This window comes from Phyllostomus hastatus, unplaced genomic scaffold, assembly GCF_019186645.2.
Source record: "Phyllostomus hastatus isolate PE091 unplaced genomic scaffold, TTU_PhHast_1.1 phas_scaffold_501, whole genome shotgun sequence".
NCBI lineage: Eukaryota > Metazoa > Chordata > Mammalia > Chiroptera > Phyllostomidae > Phyllostomus > Phyllostomus hastatus.
Genome location: NW_025334033.1, coordinates 64,737,559 through 64,759,163, shown reverse-complemented (window position 1 = coordinate 64,759,163; position 21,605 = coordinate 64,737,559). Strand labels below are relative to the sequence as shown.

At 49.4% G+C, this 21,605-nt stretch overlaps 1 protein-coding gene across 1 annotated transcript in view; it reads right to left on the bottom strand.

The window, feature by feature from the left end:
* Positions 1-21,605, bottom strand: part of UNC79 (unc-79 homolog, NALCN channel complex subunit) — a 205,465-nt gene that overhangs the window by 1,886 nt on the left and 181,974 nt on the right. Inside the window, exons 45-51 of the mRNA XM_045823781.1 lie at positions 17,996-18,073; positions 14,564-14,653; positions 12,151-12,326; positions 11,022-11,208; positions 9,296-9,493; positions 7,440-7,517; positions 948-989 (exon numbers count right to left, since the gene is read on the bottom strand). Of these exons, the coding sequence (XP_045679737.1) occupies positions 948-989; positions 7,440-7,517; positions 9,296-9,493; positions 11,022-11,208; positions 12,151-12,326; positions 14,564-14,653; positions 17,996-18,073 (849 nt within the window). The remainder of the gene's footprint in view (positions 1-947; positions 990-7,439; positions 7,518-9,295; positions 9,494-11,021; positions 11,209-12,150; positions 12,327-14,563; positions 14,654-17,995; positions 18,074-21,605) is intronic.

Below are 21,605 nucleotides of genomic sequence, written 5' to 3'. Positions count from 1 at the left end.
ATCATCACCAGGCATGGGGCGGGGGGGGGGGGGAACAACCTGGAAGGCCTCGAGGTGGAAACACAAGCACTTTCCACAGTGAAAAGCAGCCCTGGGATGAGCTTCATCCACCAGGGGTCACACACAGGACCGACACTGTGACTAGGACTCAGAGCCTGCAGTCGTTGTCGACAGCTTGCTGTCTGGGCACCTTAGCGTCACCCCCCTCCCTGCCACTAGTGTCGCTCCCCAACTCCGGGAAGAGATCCAGCAAGAAGGCTTCCACCTTCCCCCCCCCCACCCCCCCGCCCCCTGCTCCCAGGGCCGTGACAGGGCTCAGTGCTGGGTGGCACACGCAGCTAGCTCTGTCGTCTTCGTGTTCAGCCCCGGTAACTATGCTTCCTGGTCAGGGGGCGCGTTGGTCCCTGCAGTGACAACGCATCACTCCAGGCGGAGCCGGGCCGTGGGAAACACGTGCCGTCAGGGTCTTCCCCTGCCGCTGGGGGCGCTGTCCTGGTTCCTCTGCCTTCTGGCCCCCGCTCTCCTCCTACGGAAACGCCCTCCCTTCAAGGCTGTCCTTTCTGCATAGCATCCTTCCCATCACAAAAGGTCAATGTCAGCGACCAGGAAACGGCACCGGCCGTGCCCTCCGAAGGCAGAGCAGCTTTTCCGCCTGCATTCTAGTCCGTACGGGAGCCTCGTGGGACTCTGGGATCCCACTCCCCGCCCCCCACCACCCCCACACACACCCTTCACCCTCATCGACAGTGTCTGCTGCTGCTGCTGCTGCTGCCACCTCGGCCGCGGGCCTCTGACCTGGCCCACAGGGTCTGCCGCACTGCCGGCCCCCCGAGACCAGGAGCGGGCAGAGCCCACCTTTCTCCACTGTGCGTGGAACACGCACGGGCCCTACGAATGTTATGACGTTCTCCGGAGGGAACTGAGCCTTGTCCGCTGGAGCGACTTACCTTGATATTTGACTGGATCATCGGCAGCCACATAGGTATCAGCTGTGTGGAGAAACACAAGAAACCTCGTTATCACCGTTCTCCCTCCTCCCAGGTTAAGCTTCGATGACTCAAGGGACGCCCTGAATCCCTTTGAGGTCACAAAAGGATGCAGGCCCCTGCTGCAGAGTTCCCTGTTGTCAGAAAAGCATTGTCTTTCTGTGGCCCAACCCTGCTGAGCTGGTGGCATTTGGAGGTTCGTAATAAGTGCCCCTGAGTGCCTGAAACACACACTTTAGCGTCCACGACTGATTGTCTCTTGAAAGCTACCAAGCATGGGAAATTAAATGGGTATTTATTTAATTAAATCCTCGCTTTCTTGAAATAGAATTTCCTCCACGGGGCTTCAGGCCCGAGCCTCGGAGGAGCGCAGCCACTCTGTCTGGCGCCACCGGGAAAATGTCACTGGGAAGAGGCCGAGACGGTTCAGTGGCGGCAGCAGACAAGCCTGGCTGTGATGTGGAAGGGGAGACCGAGAGGAGTGAGTCGGCCCGGGGTTTAGGCAGGGCAGGCACTCAAGGCGGCGGCGGGGCGTTGGGGGGGGGGGTTGGGGGGAGGGGAAGACTTTCACAGCACAGGGGCCAGGGGGCCTGGGACCTCTGTGGCCCCTGACGCTGCCTTGACCCCCCCACCCTGTGTGGACTCCCTGCCTGGGAGGGTGCAGGGGCCCCACCTGATGCCTCCGGCCCGGGCTCTCCTGTCTGCTTTGCTCTCTTGGGGACAGAACATAGCGTTTCTGCAAGTGCGTTCTTACAGAAGTCAAGTCGGCTGGGGTTTAAATGGGGGGGGGGGGGCGGGAGGACTAGGGTCCGACGAGTCTGGGAATGCTAGTTTCTTTACTTTAGTACTGCCCAGATCTTTAATATGTTGGTATGCACCTTATCATTCGCCCAATGCTGCTTCCCACGGATCGAACTGTGCCCCTCAAACAGATGCTGTAACCCTCACCCACGCAGCCTACGGTGTGGCCTCATCTGGAAATGGGGTGGCTGGGGATGGAATTAGTTAAGATGAGGTCACTCTACAGTAGGGTGGGCCCTGACCCAACAGGACTGGTGTCCCTATAAAAGGGGGACACGAGGACAGAGACACGCACTCAGGAGAACGCCACATGGGATGAAGGCAGGCATCTACGAGCCATGGAAGCCAAAGATCCCAGCGGACCGCCAGGAGCTTGGGTGGGGCCTGGAGGGGGTCCTCCCTCCCCCTCAGAAGGGACAGCCCTGCCGATGCCTTGACCTCATACTTTGTGGCCTCCAGGACTGCGAGACAAGAAGTTTATGTCACTGAAGCCACCCAATTTGTCATCCTCCGTTGCAGCAGCACCAGCCCAGTCAGACAAGAGCTCCCCGGGAAGCAGAGGCAGAGGCGGGAGCTCCCCAGAGGGGTGGGCGCTGGGGCTTCGGGTGACGGCGAAGACGTGGTTCCCGGGAGGGGCCGGGAGAGACCGTCGGAAGAGCAGAGGTGAGGACTCTCGTCATCCACACGGCTGCTCTGGGAGCCACACGAGAGACCGGATTTTATTCCAAACTCAACCCAGCTTCTGAAGAAGGAGGCCCCTCGCCACGAGCAGACGGTGCTCCGGAAAGATGGCCGTGGCGGCAGCCTGCGGAGCAGGGGCCAGGGGGGCAGGGGCAGGAGGTGGGCGGCAGGACCAAGCGAGACAGGGATGGTGTCAGGGGTGAGAAGGACGCTGCCCGCAGGCAGAGACAACTGTGGGGTCCGAGCATGCTGTGCTCTTTGGGGTGAGGAAAAACGCAAGGAGCAAGCTGAGGTTTCCAGCCTCGGCAAAGTCGGGGGCAGCGACCCACTGAATGAAATGAGAGCCAGGAAGGGAGATTTTGGGATGGGCGATGATGTATAAATGACCTTTCTCTTCACTAGTGAGGGCCAGAGACTGCCAGTCTCATTTAAGTCATCATTCAAATAATAATAATAAACCTGGCAAGGCGACGATAAATTACATTTTTTCTCTCTGCTTTGGTTCCCAAAGCTGAAGCCAACTATGGTTCTGCTTTCAACGTTCTATGATGTGTACGACTTGCTACCTTGACTTCCAGCCATGTTTACTCCCCAACACAGTGTTTAGGTTGCAGCCAGTTACTATTTAGTTTCCAACATAAATATTGTGTTTGGAAATGGAGTGCGGTGTGTCCCAAAGGACATAAGTGGACTAAAATTCAAAGTCTCAGAAAATGGCACCCTCCCCCAACCTCCCCCTGCCGCCAACACTCGCAGCAAACTGCAGGGTCACGAAGGTCGGTGCCAGAGGAGGCCATGCTCCCGGACGACCCGCGCTGGGAAATATAAACCAGTCTAACCGCTTCCTCCCCGATGTCTGCCCAGCGAGAAACAAACCCAGTGGGGCTGAATGTCTGCAGACTGTAATTAACTCTTGACCTATTGGATGTGGAAGTAGGTACACATGCTTCTTCATGTCTGGAAAGTGCCTGAACTGGGACCAGGGAGGGTAGGGGCCAGGAGCACTCAGCGCTCAGGCCCTGGCGGACGCCTCTCCCACCGCGGTCCTGTAGGGGGCAACCAAGGGGAACGGGGAGGTTGGTTTTAGAAGGGTTTTCACTATTTCCCCGTTGATGTAACATGCGACCATAAGTTACTAAAACGTACCTACGAGGGACCTTCAGGTTTGTGACTTACAAATCACATGACTAAAGGCTTCAGGTTAAAACTCATTATTATTGGGAGCGTTATATAATCCAGCAGTCGCCCTATTTCAGGAATGCTAGTTTGCCTTATTGAATAACATTATTCGTTTCGGTTCCCTTTGCATAGTGGCACCGATAAAGCTATCGGTGAGAATCAGATGTGATTTATTTTAGGCTCTGTAATGTTATAATGAAGTTGGTTGGGGGTTTTTTTTTTCGGTTCCAGAAACAATATCTGAAAAACTAAAGGGCAGTTGAAAAAAAGAGGTTGTTTTTTTCACCAAAACAAAAGTAATCTCTCTTCTCTGACCCTGATGTATGCTACAGGATACAATGAAGACACCTGCTTGGTCCGATGTATGCATTGTGCTGCACGCGTTTGCTGGCCCTCAAAATAAAAGTCAGCTGTGGAACACGCTGGCCCTCAAAATAAAAGTCAGCTGTGGAACGCGCCCTTTCAGAAAAGACAGCCGACCAAAGGCCAGATCTACCCTTCTGCCCAAAACAAACGCAACTCTGGGTGGAGTGTGTGAAACAATGGTTTTCGGACGCTGAACATCAGCAATGCCGGGCAGGGGTGACTGAGGGAGAGGAAACAAACGTGGGGGGGGGCCCACATCAGCCCAGCTCCCCGTCTAGGGAGGGTTTTCGGGCAGCTGCAGGGGGAGGAGGAGCCCAGCCAGAGCTGGCAGTCCGCCTGAGTCAAGGAGATGGAGCAGGTGTCATGGGAGGCCACTGTGGCAAGAGTGTGTGGAGCAGAGTGCTGGGGAGGGGACAGCTGCACACAGAGAGAGGGGGACCCTGGGGATCCATCAGAGGTTCCCCTGAGTCTTCTGCTGAATACTGACCAGTGCCACAGTACCCAATGCTGGAGGAAAAAAACACCCAAAGTTACTGGAGGGAGAAATCCCTGCCGATCACATGGGACGGACCAGCAATAGTTCGTGTTTCCAGTAGTGAGGGTGGAAAATCTTGTCAGTAACAGAACATGACGCAGTGTGCTTGGGATGTCACCTCGGGGGTGAAGAAATACGAACCCCAGACAACAGGCTGCTCTGATCTGGCCTAACAAAGCTTAACACAAGTCTCAAAAGGATAAAACTGCCTCTAAGTAATTTAACCATGTCACAGAACATAGTTCAAGAACATTTATAAGAATGCAAAAATACCCATCACCCAAGAAAGTCAAATTCAGAATGTCAAGAATTCAATAAAAAATTACCAGGCATGCAAAGAAGCAGGAAAAAAATGTGACCCATAGTAAGAAAAGTCCAGTAATTACAAAAGACCCCAAAATGACACATAATAATTTGTAGACAAAAACAGTAAAACAGTTATAACTATACTCAATACAGTCAAAAAGGTAAAGGAAATACTGAGTATGTTGAGTAGAGACATAGAAGAAAATAGTTAAAGAAACACGGCTGATATTATTCTAAATATAATGAAAACTGTAAATTCACAGATTTAAGAAGCTCCACAAACCCAAGTGCAAGAAACATAAATAAAAATATGCTGAGGTGTTTCATCATCAAATGGTTTAACAACAATGGTGAAGAGAAAAATCTTAAAAGCAGCCAGAGGGGGGAAAAAACCATACTACAGACAGAGGGGAAAAAAGATAAGAATAATACAGATTTCTTGTCAGAAACAATGTAAGGAAGAAGGACAGTGGAGAAGCAACATCTTTAAAGGAGGAGGAAAAAATGCAAACGTAGAATTCAATGCCCAGCAAAAATGTCTTCCAAAAGGAGGGCGAAGGGAAGCCTGAGGAGTCAATTCATCGCCAGGAAACCTGCACAAGAACCAGTAAAGGAGGTCGTCCGGGCGGACGGAGGCCGGGAGTTCGGCTCTGCACGGGGAGTGAAGAACGCTGACCTAGCACGTGGAAACACGGCAGTAACAACACGTGTAAATCGGTGTTTTAAAAAATGCCAGTCTCTTTAGGAGACGACTGTTTGAGTTCCATAACAATGTACGGTTTGGTGTGTAAAACATGTAAAAGTAAAGCACATGGCAATAATATCGCAAAGCCAGAAGGTGGGGAGTGAAAGTATGCGCATACTCTCCCTGAAGTAGTACCGTATTTTGCTGTGTATAATGCGCACTTTTTTCACCCAATTTTTGAGGGGAAAATAAGACTGCACATTATACAGGGGTAGTACCTGAAATACCTTGTATCTGTTCTTGGGTTTATAATTATTTGTTACATAAAATTTCTTGTACCCATCATATGTTCAAAATAAATGCTAAAATTCCTTTATAATACGAAAAACAAGTGTCTAAATATAAATAATTAAATAATTAAATTTTTAAATTTTAAACAAAAGGTTTTTTTCCTGAAAGTTTGGGCCAAAAATGTGGGTGCAAGTGTACACGGGAGTGCATTATACACAGCGCAATGCAGTATATTACTTGAATGTAGATTGTGATAAGTATAAAATGCATATAGTAAACTCAAGATCAACCATTACAACAATAACAACTAAGACATCTATCTAATCAGATAACTGAAAAACACACTTCTCAATAACCCATGAGTCAAAAATGAAACCCTAAGGGGAATTAGAAAGTATTTTGGACTGAATGGGAACGAGAACATGTCAGAATGCGGAGGAGTGCAGCCCCGACAGTGTTAGGAAGTTGAGAGCACTGGACGCTGATGACTGACAAAAAGACGTTCTCCGATTAATGGTTCTCCAGGTAATGATTTCAGCTTCCTACTTAGGAAAACAGGAAAAAAGAGAGCAAATTATATCCAAATCTAATCATTAAAAGTTCTATCCAAAAGAAGAAAAAGAGAGAATAAGGGACAAAGAAGGGAGTTGGCCAAGGAGTAAAAGAGAAAGTTTTAAGATTCCAAACTGATGCACTCTGGGAGGGCGGGGGGTGGGTGGGTGTGCAGGGGGTAAGGTGTCCAGGGTAAGGGAATATGGAAGTCAGAGGTAAAGAAGAAAGTCCTACAAGAAGAGGAAACACGAAGAATCAGTGAGACTGAGTGGTGTAATGATAGGAAAGAAAGGAAAAAGGGGAAATAAAAAGATAAAGTGAGCCCTGGCTGGTGTGGGTCAGTGGATTGTGTGCTGGCCTGCAAACCAAAAGGTCCTGGGTTCGATTCCCAGTCAGGGCACATGCCTGGGTTGCAGGCCAGGTCCTCCAGTATGGGGGGTGTGAGAGGCAATCACACATTGATGTGCCTGTCCTTCTCTTTCTCCTTCTCTTTAAAATCTTAAAAAAAAAAAGCGAGACACCAAGTTCTCCTTTACTCTTACTTTTTTACCCCAATATTATGTTTGCTGTGCTCCTGGAGAGATGACAAATGCTTAGATTACTTTCATACACTGTTCAATGGTTCAGAACAGTAACAGTAGGAACTAAATTAATTTATCTTAGAGAAAAGTACCAGCTAACAAGTCAAACAATCACAGGCTATTTTCTTTGGTTTTCTGGGTATGTTGGCGACAGGTGAGGTGAGGCACCTCCAACCAGTTCATATTACTACAGGGTCGTTTTCAGATCAGCGTTCAGACCGGCTGCTTGTGTTGCAGGCAATCATGGTCCGACACAGCCCAGTCAGAGCTGGTCAGAGTGGTGAAGCAAGAGAAAAAAAATAAAACCATAACTGTTTCATAAAAGGTTGTTCTATGAGCCGGAATCCTCCAGCCCCAGCGCTGAGTGTTCAAATGAAATCACTTTTGTTTTCCTCTTCAGGAGATACATTCTAATAAATCCACATTTGTTTTTAGCAGCAAGAAACGGTCTATAAAAATCATGAGATTTTTCCTACCTTGACAAAAATGGTTGAATTGCATTCTTGCAATGCCTCCATTAAGCTAATCACATGGAGACACACCATCTCTACCATCTGAAAGAAGAAACATGAAGTCAAGTCCACTGCCCATAACCATCACACAGAAACCTTGCGGACCAGCTGCAGCCACAGAGAACCCGCACCCGGGCCGGGGAGCTCTGCCTGCACAGTGACCAGAGGGGACCGTAGGGGCTGCCGTTTATTGGCCTCGGCGGCTTCCATCCAAGGCTGACCTTTCAAAGCGAGAGACCTTTTCCGATTGCCCTGCCTCCCGCCTCTCCCTTGGGGCTGCCCAGGAAACTCCAGTATTGACCTCGCTAATCTGCCCTCGACTGATTCACAACACAGGATCCGTGGCTCCTGCTTCCTTCATTTCCAGCCGCAGAACTTGGGGCTTCGGCCCTGTTCCCAGACTTGATCCTGTCTCCAGGCCATGATCTGGAGTGGCTGTCTCATTGACTGCATCTCTGTCTTTGAGTCTCTGGTCTCCGTGGAAAAGGCGGCTTTGCTCACGTCAGTTCAAAGGCACGCGAGCAGTGCTGTCCCTTGTCGAAAATTCTAAGGCGGGACTTTAAACACTCCAGGGGGACTTTTATCAGACTGGCTTACTTGGTTGGAGGGACTTTTCAGGATAAAATTAATTCAAATTCACTTATAACACCATTTATCCAAAATTCGTCTGTAACATTTAAGCATCAAAAGCGCTTTGAAAGAGCAGTATTAATGGCATCAGAAAGTGAATGACCGTGGAAGGAAACGCTGAATCAATCTCTAGCTTAAGTCAGAGGTCTCCGTTTCATCGTCTGTAAAATGACAGAATGGTTTCAGCTCCCTGTTCTTCTTCAGCCCCAGACCCTACGATCCAACAGACGTGATCGTCTCCGCCATGAGTCAGAGCTGTTTGTGCGCCCTGAGATTTTCATACAAATGTCCTTTAAATTGGACTAAAACATCTCTCCCCAGGCAGAACTGCCCCAGGACACCGGCTCCTCTAAACAAAGGAAGTGCTTCACTGAAGGAAACATGGACTCCCCTCTCCAACCTCTGGAGCGCCTTTTGCTGGTGGTGCAGCAGTGAGTCTCTGAGTGTGCTCAGGACTGGGGTCACGATCGCAGTGTTCTTCCATCCCTTCCTTGCCCCTTGCAGGCGTGAAATCGGCTGCTCTCCCAGCTCAGAATCCTGTTCCAACGCAGTGAACTGAACTGAAGGACTCCCTTGTACATTCCTTTGCTACACCCTCCAACCCTGACCCCACGTGGATGAGTCCGGGCATGCGCGCTCGGGCCAACCACATCCCAGGTGTCTCCAGTGAGGCCCGGAGGAGCCCCTCACCGGCGGTGCAGCCGTCTCCATTGAAAGAAAACCGGGTTGGAAAGCTGGGTCCTCTCAGGTACCCGGAGAAGGTGAGGCTCTTCTCCGGTTCTGAGCCCCGCGTGCAATGAGCACACATGGTTGATCTGCTCTTAAAACTCCACAGAATGCTGGCCTAACTGGCTAGGTTTTTTTTCCAAAACTAATACGGATCTCCCTCCTAACTCCAGGAAATTGCAGCACCAAAAACAGCTCCTAAAGGTAGAAGGTTCATATCCATTTCCTTTGGCACAAAGGACAGAGGGGACAAAAATTGTTTCTGCTTGATTGACTTGCTTGCTTTGCTTTTCATCAAAATTCTCATGCGAGCAGAACCTCCAGTTTACAATGTAAAGGTTCACCAATGCATTTCTGTGACGTTCCATCTGAGACCTTGAAGACAGACAGTGGGAGGGCTGGGCGTGGCCTACGCGTGTGGAGAGCCCGCCCGGGAGGGAAAACTCCCTCATCCGCGCACTCACCACTTTGTTGTGGGCCATGAGCTGGAGGATGCTGGGGGTCACCCTGCTCCAGAACTCCAGCGCCGTCAGGATCGCCGTGAAGCTGAACTCGCTCTGACTCTGGACGCTGGTGGCGACGGCGCTTTGTTCGCAGTACACGGTCCAGAGCTGAGCAAAGATAAACGCATGGAAGAGGGAACACATGTGCAGCACGGAGGTCTGAGGGGGAACAAAAGGAAGAGCCGTTACCTTCTGGGGGGCTGGGCCGCTCCGCGGAGCCCTCCCCATGCGGCTCAGCGTAGCTGAAGCACAGCCGACTCCAGCGGCCAGAGGCGGAGGGAGTCAGCTCAGGGGTGCGACTCCCGATTCACCACCGCAACCCAAGCAGCTCTCCACTCGGTCAGTAGGTGGGAATGTGCTTGGAGAACAGAGCGTCTTTTTTCAAAGGGGAGACACCTTAGTTGGTAGAGCACATCTACCCACCCCCTGGCCCTTTAATGAAACTGACCTTCTCATTCCTTAACTAGATTAGGAAGAATGTCATTCTACCATTGTAGGGTATTTCCCCATTTACAACATGGGGATAATAGTGCCTTCCGCCAAGAGGTGTAGTCAGGAGTACATGAGGCTATACATGAACACACTGCCCTGCGCCCAATAATCACACTACTGGCAGCAGCAGCAGCAGCAGCAGCAGCAGCAGCAGCAGCAGCAGCAGCAGCAAAGACAGTCTTCCTGCTGGTGGGAAGGACTGACGAAGGGAGCTCCCACAATGTCCGGGGCACTGCACTAAAAGCGTGTCCGAGGCACGCTCTTCACAGATCACCTCCCTAATTCTCAAACCATCCCCTCATCTATTCTACAGAACAAAAACCAGAGCTCAGTGAGGTTCACTTTTTCAAAGTCACAAAAGTACAAAGTACTGTTGTTAAGAATCCAACACAGATCTGGGTTGAACGTACTAGAAACTGACGGCCTCATTTCTCCTGTAAACTTCATGCGGGGGGAGGGGGTGCTCTATTTTACCCGAGTCAGCCATCAAACCCCCCTGTCCTGGCCCAAACCCCCCATGTCCTCCCAGAATCTGCCTGAGCTCCGCGAAGGGGCCTTGGCTTCTCAGAGCTGCTGAATACCAATGTGTCCAGTTTGCTGGTACTGGCTCACAACGGATGGCTGCCTTGGGTTTACTTCATTCCCTGAAGCACGTCATCCGTCTCTACAGTTTACAAAGCTCCTCTCCACAGGTGATTCTAACGGGTATTTTCGTGACTCCCCAGCTGGCCTCCTTATTTTCATTTTGTATCTTCACACACCGCCGGAGCTTTGAGTTGCAAAGGCAGCGCGTGAAGTATCACCGGTAGGTAGAGCATAAATTTTTCTCCCCTCCACATCTGGTTCTAAAAACTGATCCCAGAATTTTTATCCTATTTCTAGCCTCTTATTCCTCTTCATTATTTTGAGACAGAAATGCCTAGGAAGCTAACTCTTGCTTGCCTCTGTAATTTATCTTCCTAAAAGTGAAGCGAAAAACAATTTAGGGGGAAGGAAAGGGAGTCTGAGAATTTAAACAACTTTAAATAAGGCATTAGCACCAAGCTGCTTTCCTAATATCCACAGGAGGGCCAGTGATAAGATGCATTTTCTTCTCAAAAAAACAAAAAACAAAAAAACACGTAATTGGCTGATAAGGGTTTCCATGAGCAATTTCGATGCATATGGTCTCAGTCTTGCCGAAATCGCTTCTTACCTTTGATTGCTCTGGAAATCCAATCAGGATAACAATAAGGTGGTCTGCAATGTGGGAGCCTGCATCCAGAGGTATGGGCAGGCAGGGAGAAGAGGCGTTTGGACACACTGCATTGTGAGTGAGGGACCCCAGAAGCAGCCAGGACAGCAGCCGGATGTGGGAGACACACTCGATGAATTCTTTAGGTCTATCAGAGAGGAAGGAAGTTAAAGATGATTTTACGCTCTGTTTTCGCTGGGGGCTCAACAAATGCTTACTGATGGGCAGGATGGGAAGTGTGGTCTTATAGGCAACTAGGCACAGTAAAACACCAAGGGGACACAGTGCCAACAAAATGATAAATCTGACTCTAATCCTGGATCTAAGCTTCCTGAGCAAAGAGCAGGCTTCGGTGACACAGGATTACATGCCGTTCTCCCACAGACCCGGCTACCTTTCTGACGACCTTGCCTTTTGAATCTCTTTCCTTCCCTCTCATGAGGAAGTCTGACGTCCCCGCCAGAGGGAAGGGAACAGAGGAGAAGACACAACACACAGCCACCCGTCTCCCTGCTCCCCAGTACTCTTCTCCCCCTGCCCTCCTCACGCCCCACTCTAAGCCTGTCCCCCAGCCAGGAAGCTAACCCCGCAAAGTGGCAGGCTCGCCCCTGCTCCGAGTTCCAAATGAACTACCTCCGTCCCAAGCCTCCCGTGGAGGCAGGATCAGGGGCTCACGGCTCCCTGCACTCCATTTCATCTCTGCCACGGAACCTGTCCCAGCTGCAGTCTAAGCTCGTGGAAGACGGGAGCTATGTAAGTGCTCAATAAATGCCTGTGGCTTTATTCTGTGAGTTGAAACTAAGAGTTAAAGTGGTAAAGCTCCACGTTTTCAGCATCCCTCAGGATGACCGAGGTTTTTGTATGAGGGAAGGTTTGTTTTACTGGCAGCACGTCACGAGGTGCTCAGGCGCAGAAATGCTGCCAGGTCGGCAAGTAAGGATGGGGACGGGCCTTGGTTCCCATCCTCCCGACCAATCACATCCCACTCCCACAAATCTTCAGCACAGTCGTTTGCTCTGGCTGAGCCCCAGGAAGCGCAGGGAGCTTCCTGCCTTGTTGGCCCTCACTGCTGGAATGCGACGGGCCTTACCCTTGCTGCATCGCCGAAGGGGGATGATAGAGCCAAGGCAGATAGCGAATCACAGCTTTGTTATCTCTGTGGTTGCCCCGGGAGATCTCCATGGCTGCGATCTGCGCCAGCCCCACTTTGAGGTGTCCACCAAAGGTATCTTCATGCAGAGGCTGGGAACACGTCTTCATGTGGTTCTGCAAAACCAAACGGGGTTTTGTGACTTTGGCAGACTACTTGGGGATATTTCAGCCCGCTCATTAAAATGATCAGGTGGTCATTTCTGCACCTTCTGCCACCCCTCCCAACATACGAAACTTCGGTAGCTTCCCACTGTCCTTAGGGTAAAGGAAACGAAACTCCGCTGTGCAACCTTGGAGGCCTGCGATGACCTAACTGCGGCAGGGCCCTGCATCTCATCCACCTTCCCATGGTCGTGCCGCAGCGGTTCCCTCCCACTACGGGCCTTTGCTCACGGGGCTCTTGCGGCCTCAACTACTGCACCTGTGTCTCTGCACCTAAGTCACTGCTATTCATTGTGTGGCCTTCAGCTCAAGTGTCACTTCTTCCGGGAAGCCTCCTCCCTGGCTAGGTCCTATCAGCCTATCAGAAGCGCTCATGCCTCTGTCTACCCCTTCTTCAGAGCAATTGTGAGAGTCACAGTTTTACTTTGGTCTGTATAAAATTTTCATTACAGTTGCCCTCCACTGCCAGACTATCAGTTAAATGAGGGCAGCTACTGTATTCGTTTTTGTTCATCATTGCATCCTAAATGCTTAGAACAACACCAGGTACATTGTGGGTGCTCAATACAAATTTGTTGAATTATTTTTTAAAAAGTTCTTTGTAGCTCTGGCTGGCGTAGCTCAGTGGATTGAGCGCGGGCTGCAAACCAAAGCATTGCAGGTTCGATTCCCAGTCAGAGCACATGCCTGGGTTGCAGGCCATGGCCCCCAGCAACTGCACATTAATGTTTCTCTCTCTTTCTCCCTCCCTTCCCTCTCTAAAAATAAATAAATAAATTTTTTAAAAATGTTCTTTGCTCGGTGTGGCTTGGCGAGTGGAAAGAGGACTGAACTGGGAGTCAAGACCCTGGTTAATTAGTCTCACGGCCACAGAGAGGCCATCTGCCATGTCACCTTTCTCACGTGTTCGCTAATGCTATGTAAAGTCAGAGAGGTGGGTGGTGTCTGTAGTCCCCAACCTTTTGATCATCAGGGATTTGTCTTTTTATTTTTGTCTTCATTTTGAAAGTGGCTACATAAAACAAGCTAAAATGTATAGGTAACAATTATTCTCTCTTCTTTGTACATTAAAGTCATTTGGGTATAGGCAACCAGATTCAGCAGTGAGTAACCCGTGCACAGTCAAGTGCGAGGGGAACTTCCTGGGAACTGACTGGGTTTGGATGGTGTGAGAAATCGCCATTTTAAGTTTTAAGTTTTGATTCTACTTTCCATTGGGACTTGAGCAAACCTATTGCTGTCCCGAGAAATGCTTAGCTCCTCTGAGCGGAGTCTGGTGCAGATCTGGGCGCTGAAGGGGCCGTGATTCTAGCGGGGGAATTTCTGGCCTGGCTACATCCTGTTTGCCAGAAAGGAGCCACCTCGAGCCAGATGGCACTCTGGCTGCTCGCTGGGCTGGGCTGAGGCTCTCCCCTGCCCTCTGTCCGGGGCCTCCCCCAAACCTCTCAGACCATCAGTCTCTCAGTGGACTGGTGGCAGGGAAGTTGACTTGCATCAGCAATCCCTTCCACCCTGCAAAACGATCAGCAAACTCCACAAACGCACTGGGATTCTGCCCATTTGCAAGTTAAAGTGTGTTCTATTCGCTTGCTTTTAATTATTCTCTCGAAGATAGCTTCCATGCAGATAAACACCATAAACAGCTTACGTCTGCATAACGCGTTACAATTTCCAAAAGTCTCTTCACATGCACTGCTGCACATCAGACCTTGTAACCGTCAGCAAAGGTACGTATGATCAGACTTGCTCTGCGGGCGAGGACACTGAGGCTCTGCGGAACCGCTGCTGCTGGGGGAGCCACCCCAGTCTCAGGTCAAGCCTGACTCCACCACTTACCAGCAGGGTGACCTTGAACACATTACTGCACCGCCTCAGGCCTCAGCTTCCACGTTTGTAAAATGGGGATAAGACCTCAGTAGGGCCATGGGAAGGACTGAATAAATGGCAAATGCAAAGCGACACCCATGGCCGGTGCCGTGTAAATAAATGTCCTTCCCCCCTTTGCCGAGGCACAGCTCAGTTCTCCGGACGCCCCAGACACCCTAGACACCCTAGACACCCCAGACACCCCAGATGTCCCAGACGCAGGCTCGTCCAGGGAACAGTCTGTCCCTGTCTGGTCTGCCGAACCCTCGAAACCCGTCTCTGTTCTGCTAGCCCCCGGGACGGGCCCGTGGACGCGCTCTCACCTTCAACTTGGTCAGCGTGTGCATGTCAGCCATGAAGTCCAGCACCTCGCCGATGGACTGCCGCACACACTCCATGGCCGCCGTCCCGCACTGAAACACAAGGACATGGCTGGGTGGGCGCCCCGCGTCACACGCGACCTTCGTCTCTGCCCCGACTGCCCTGACGGTCTTGCTCTGACTTCCCGCTGTTTGCTAATGAGTTGTTTCATTTTCTGGGATTCTGACTCACTCCATTAAACTCAGCACACAGTCTGTGCTCGTCTGCCCAGAGCTGGGACAGACATTGATCAGAGGTTTGTGGTGGAGAGCAAAGCGGCAGCCTATGGCAGACAGGGGTGACATGCTTTTCTCCATGGGGTGATTTAACTGGCTTTTGTTCAGTTGTTTTTCAAGCAGTAGGTATAGGAAGGTTTAACCTACATAGAGCCATTAGTATCAACCTTTGTGACATGAGTCACACTTAAACCACAGTGACACTTTATCACTCTATGGAGTCTTAGACACACATAAAATATGTGACACCAAATTCCACCGCCAGAATCTTGACTTTCTCCGTTAAAAAAAAGTATGTAAACAAGTATTGCATTTGCCAGAAGTGTCGGAAATTTTTGTATTCAAGTCGAGTCACTTACAACGTCAGTCATACGTGGTAGGTACACTGTTAAGGAGACAGAGGCACTACTGGTCTCCTTGTAGGAGATAAATAAACAAGCAAAACGGTCGTCATCCCCCAGACACTGGTAGCACGTGCGGGAGGTTTTAAAGGAAAAGACAGCATCCTGTGTTTCAGGTGATTCAATGGCACAAGCCTGTGCTCTCGGGGCGATGGAGGGAGTGTCGGATCGTAAGCAAAAGGCAGGAAAGTGAGCGGCCAGGCCGCTGCTCATCAAAGCGGCATGAGAGAGCCCCGCGCGTCAGGCTGGGTTTGATGTGGATCAAAAGCAGGCCGTCTTTGAAGCCGTCTGAATGCCAGGCGAAGGCCTGTCTCAGCTTCCTTTAGGAAAATCGGAACATTATACACTTAACCAGCTCCCCCAGTCAGAAATCGCTTTCCCATATTCATGGCGGCCGGCACCGCACTGAACTATATCACCTTCTCTCCCTCCCAGAATGTCACGCCTGTCAGGCCGCTGACAGGCGGACAAACAGGGGACTAAGGTCGCTGGCGGTCCTGTCAGAGTGTTTTCCAAGCATTCCGTAAGTTCTGAGCTTCTCCTCTTCTCATTTAAATCAAGCGAGGGAATCATAAAAGGTTATTGTGTTCCTGCTTTTGGAATATTAATCCTTTAATGCAAGAAAGGATTTCCCCCCAATTTATTCCATTTTCTCTGACCTTTCACATGTCGTGCGAACAGAAGCGTACGCTCTGTTCTTGCGTGTCTTGAAGGGGATTTGTTTCTTTCACAGGCAATATTCTGTACCATTTCAAGTAGGCAAATGTCACAGAAAATGATTACTAACAGTATTTTTTAATATTTGTCCTGTAAGTTTAAACTGCAAAAAAAAAAATGAGAGCAAAGACTGTACTATTCTCCAGCTGCCTTTGCTCAGGAGGCAGCAGCCCCATCTAAGAAAAGCCTGAAAATGCACTTCATAGTCGGGATAACCTCAGCGAGCCATCTTCACTTACAAAACAGAGAGTGCAAATTCCAGTCCCTGCCCCCTTTTCTACTCTGCAAACCATCGGCATAACCTTACAGGTGTTACCCAGAAGGCCTCTGTTCATTTCAATAGGAAAGCTGACGATAAAGATGTTGAAAACTTACTCTAACCCCCAAACACGAATTGAAGTGAATTGTATCCAATTCTCCCTCAAAACTTATGTTTGATTTTGAAGTTACACTGCTTAAATGACAAAGGTAACGTGCAACGTGGAAAACTTGGGAAGTACAAATTAATAAAAAGAAAAATCACCATGACCCGAGTTCCTGCCACTGTGAACCTAGCCCCTCCACGCTTAACCACTCTGCTGTGGCACGCTGACACGCGGGGATGCTCTGCAGCCACTAAACTTCGGGGAGAATGCTTATGATACATGAACCTGAGTGGCACCTGTATTATGGTTTCAACTAGGTTTAAACAAATACACAGGAAAAAAAGAGAAAGAAAATACATTAATATGTTAGCAATAAAACTTTCTCTGTGTTTAATGATTATTTTTCCTCTCTCATAAATGTTCAACAAGCCAAAAAATAAATAAATAGTAGTTTTAAAAAATATGTAGTGTTGTGGATAAAATTGGTGTACTTATCAGTGTAAAGTTGCCCTGGCTGGTGTGGCTCAGTGGATTGAGTGCCAGCTTCAGAACCAAAGGGTCTGCAGTTCGATTCCCAATCAGGGTACATGCCTGGGTTGAGGGCTAGGTCCCCAGTAGGGGGCGTGTGAGAGGCAACCACACATTGATGTTTCTCTCCCTCTCTTTCTCCCTCCCTTCCACTCTCTCTAAAAATAAATAAATAAAATCTTTAAAAAATTTTTAAATAAATGTAAATTAATAAAACCTTTTTGGAAAACAATATGAGAATAGGTACCATTAAGATATTCCTACTCTTTCAGGAATTTTATCTAAGGAATTAATCCCAGGGATGTAATTCAAAATAAAGGTGAAGATAAAAAACTGGAAAATATATAAATTTCCAACAATAAGGAAATAAGCAAATTAGGATAATGAATAGATCAAAACATCTAATGACAGAGTTCTCATTTTGAGGCAGAGAAATTTATACGTGATCTTCTTTCTTTATTAATTTTTTTCTCCTGAAAATTTAAATAATTGTTTGAAATTAACAATATCTCTAAAGTTTCTGAGTTTGTTGCAGTAAACTTGCTGTCAATAATTGTGGTTTTTCACCTTCAAACCTATCAATGATCATCTTAACACATTTTACTAAATAGTTCACTAGCAGATAGCCACAGAAACTCTTCCATCTTCAGAGGAAATATTATAAAGGAAAACAAGGCATTACAATGCTTATTTCTTTCTGGAAGTAGTTACATCAAATTGGTCAAACGGAGCCAATATAAAAAATTGATTCTGGGAAAAATGGAACTTTAATTAAGTCTATTCTTTTTTTTCCATTACCATTTCTCCCCCCATACCCCTTTCACCTCCTCGCACCCCCTCCTCCCCACGATCACCCCGAAGTTGATCGAGTCCCAGACAAATCTGCTCTTTACTTCCAGTCATTTTTTCCCCTGTCCTTAATTCACTGCTTCGATTTTACTCCTGTTTCCTGGAATTAGAAGTGTCCAAGGGCTGGGATTATTTTAAATTCTCACTAGCACTCTCATTGAAAAGACGCTAATGCGTTTTCAATTTCACAGTGTTTGTTCTATCAGAGTGAACGGGACAGAGCCCAGAAATTCCTCCTTGCTACACGAGGGAAAGAGAAAACAAACAAAACGTGGACCGTGAGCTCAGCCAGGACTTACTCCGGGGACAGAGGCGATCATCTGCTTGCTCAGGATCGTCGACTCCGCCAGTTTGGTTCCGGCATCCGCACAAATAAACTAATAAGAAGTCGAGAGGATAATTATTTTTCAGAGCACGGGCACAGTAATAAGTAGCTTGCAATTTTATTAACTTGGCTTAAATTCATTCGTGGGCACTTCCGTGACAACCTGCCTTGGTCTGTGGCCCCGGATCATCACGACAGCGGACCCCCCCACCCCCAGAAACCCAGGGTCACAGTCCCGAGAGGAGCACGCAGACCCTCCCTTCACCCTGACAGCTAAAGGGCGCTGGGGGCGTGACTTCGGTCAAGCAGGCAAGAAGAGATGCCAGCGCTGTCAGATTAATTCTGAGGTTATTCTGTTTGCTCCTCGGCGCTTGTCGACAGCTACTAAGTGTTCACAGGTTTCCCCACACGTCTATCCTTGTAGCGTACATTTAGAAGGAAAGCAGGAGCACCCTCACCCTCAGGGAGTGTTCTAGCTGTTTCTCCCCCTCCAAGGCCCCTCCGTGCCTGGCCTTCTTTCCCCCACTTCACTCGCGCCCACCCTCTGTGTGACAATGACCGCTCTCCTGCTCTGTGTCACCCCAGGACCTCGCACACACTCCACTGCCACGGTCATGACATTGGCCTGCGACGGCCCGAGAGTCTATTTCTTCACCTGCCAGGCGCTCCTCGCGAGCACAGACTCCGTGCATCTCACCCCAGCGCTAGCTTCAGGCCCAACCCCTCCGAGGGGCTGGGCCAGAGTTTGTGAAGTGAGTCAACTGGTCCGTTATGACTTGAGATCACCATGAGGGTGGATTTGCCAGATTACAATGTAATCTCCTTCTTTACAGATCCTCACAGAGGTTTCCCGCTTACTGCAACACCCCACGCTATGGTTTCAGGGCAGAAGGTCAGTCTGTAGGGCTTGCTATGAGCCATTATCTCCTGGTTGATTCCCCTCCCCTGGCCCTGCCCGGTGGACCGGGCACTTGGGGATCCAAAGCTGCCGCTGTGCAGAGTTCAGAGCTCGGACAGCTCTTCCCTCTAATGCATTTCGCTCTCACACTGGAAGAGCACAGGAAAGTTCGGAGTTCCGCCAGGCAGGCTCGGATCCTGTCAGATTGGGAGAAGCAACACGCCCTAGGGTGGTAGAGAAAACCTCGAGGGAGCTGACGAGGAGAATCAGGGGTCAGAGTCAAAGCGTTGTCATTGGGTTTTGGCTAACAAAGGGGGAGCTATAAGCCAGAGGCCTTCCGAGGTCAAGAAGCCCTTAGACACCTCGTTGGCCTTCACGTGTGTTCCTCCGAGAACGGTGCTTCAGGACAGGTGACCGAACAGCAGGGACAGCACAGCAAGCAGAGCTGTCTCTGGAAGCCACAAGGAGGGGTGGACACACATCTCCACGTTCACAGTCCACGGTCTCCGCTCGCTTCCTGTACAGTTACAGAAGGCTGAAGCATCTATTTGGCGGTTAACTCCAAATCTGGCAAAGGAAGTGCCAGCTTGTAACACCCAGGGAATACCTAAAATTTTCCATTGTTGTATTCAGGAATGCTTATGTCTGCTCTTCTAGCTGGGGCTTATTTCTAATACAAGGAAAGGTAAAAAAATCAGGACTTAAAAAAAAAAAGTAAAGCCTATAACTTCGGCCAAAACCTATAAGGAAAAACAAATCTGATAGAGGTACATGGTGAAAAGAAGGAACTCCCAACACCCTGGCAGATAGATTTCCCCACAAAATGGATTTGCAAGAGCTATCTGTGCCTGCCATCTAAGACAAACTACTTATAACTAAGTTCCAACACCTCTGTCAGGACGCCACCATTTTAATTAATTTCTTTAAAACAGAAGCAAGAGACCGCACGGCTGAGAGAGGCCAAGGGCAAGGCAGAACCGCATGGAAGTGTGTGCGCAGGGGAGCGCTCCCAGGCGGGCTAACGCCCTTGCCCGGCAGCACGCTGACCCAGCCGGGCTGCGCCCTTGAGGGTGGGATAAAGTTTGCAAAGAAGCAAAATGTCCAACGTCTCTGTCTCCCACCAGCACAGGCCTCTCTAACCTAGCATCTGTGGCCAAGTGGGAGGAGAAACACAACGCAAGGAGGTTGTCAGCCATGTCATGCCAAGATACGAGGCCAAATTCACACGTCTGACCTGCGATAACCCTTAGAATTCTGTCAAAATGAATCAAACGTCACCCTAACCATTATGGGAGTGCTGCGGAGAGTCTGGGGTGTTCAAGAAAAGGTCTAAGCCCTGGCTGGCATAGCTCAGTGGATTGAGCTTGGGCTGCGAACCAAAGTGTCGCAGGTTCGATTCCCAGTCAGGGTACAAGCCTGGGTTGCAGGCCATGACCCCCAGCAAGCGCACATTGATGTTTCTCTCTCTCTCTCTCTCTTTCCCCTTCCCTTCCCTCTCTAAAAATAAATAGAATCTTTAAAAAAAAAAAAGAATCCCTAAAAATTTATTTAAAAAAAGGGTCTAAAAATGCATAGGCCTAAAACCACCTACTGTTTATTTGTCATCAATGCATTTCAATCCAGTGTATTTTAACATAACATGTACAACTAAGTCAACTTTTCTGTCTCCATGTTATATAGCTGCCGACCGCAAACCAAAAGGCCCCATTAAAACTTTCCAGAATTGCTCACAAGACAAAGACATAACTACAACCAGGGAGGGGCAGGGCGACTGCCACACAAGAATTCTGTCCTTTCAGAGAGAAACTGGCACTCCCGCACAGACACAAAAGAATACAGAAGAAACGCAGTATCCATTATTCAGTATCAAAAGGAGACTCAAAATAGTATCTCCACCTCTCATCCCAAAGAGGGATGGGATTGTTAGTAACTCAACTAATATTCAGACCCCCACGTCCACGGTTAACTGTGAATTAAAAATAACAGCAGCCCCCCTGCCGGCTCTTTGTCCTCCAGCCCACGGGCAGCCTATCTTTAAGAGGAGACCTTTCACCCACACGATGGCTCACACTTGAACATGCAGGTATATCCCACGCAGCGGGAGTGCCACATGCAAATCAGCAGAATGTCTACCTACTCTTGACATGTAATAGGAGCTGAGGGCGTTCTCTGGGAGTTGAGCTTATGTAGCCTTTGTAGGGGCTGATAATGGGTTAGCCCTCTCTTACGAAAACTCTGCTGTAATCCACCTTGAGAACACTTACAAGAACACCTTGCCGCAGCAAGTAGCCGCAGCAGACGGGCAGACGAAAAGACGTCGTGAGCGAAAGCAACGCTGTCGGCAGACCCGCACCGACACGAGGCACAGCCTCGGCCCACAGCGCAGGAGAACCAGGCCCTGGTCCTCCACGGTGCAGATTCTGAAGAATGCACGTATTTCTTCTAGTTTGCAAATTCCTTACGGCCTCCATGCATCTTCGTCTTGAAAAAATGTGCACTTGAACACGGAAGGCCGCCTGCCTTCGTGTGTGAGTAAAACCCACGGGAGTCGAGGCTGGACAGCCGCTCTCGCGGGCTCGGAGGCCCCCCACGACCCGGCCCCCAGGAAGAAACTCCGAGAATTAAAGGACAGATTGGGGCCCGTCACTGCCTTGGGACGTTTAGAACTCGGGTGACCCCACGTTCC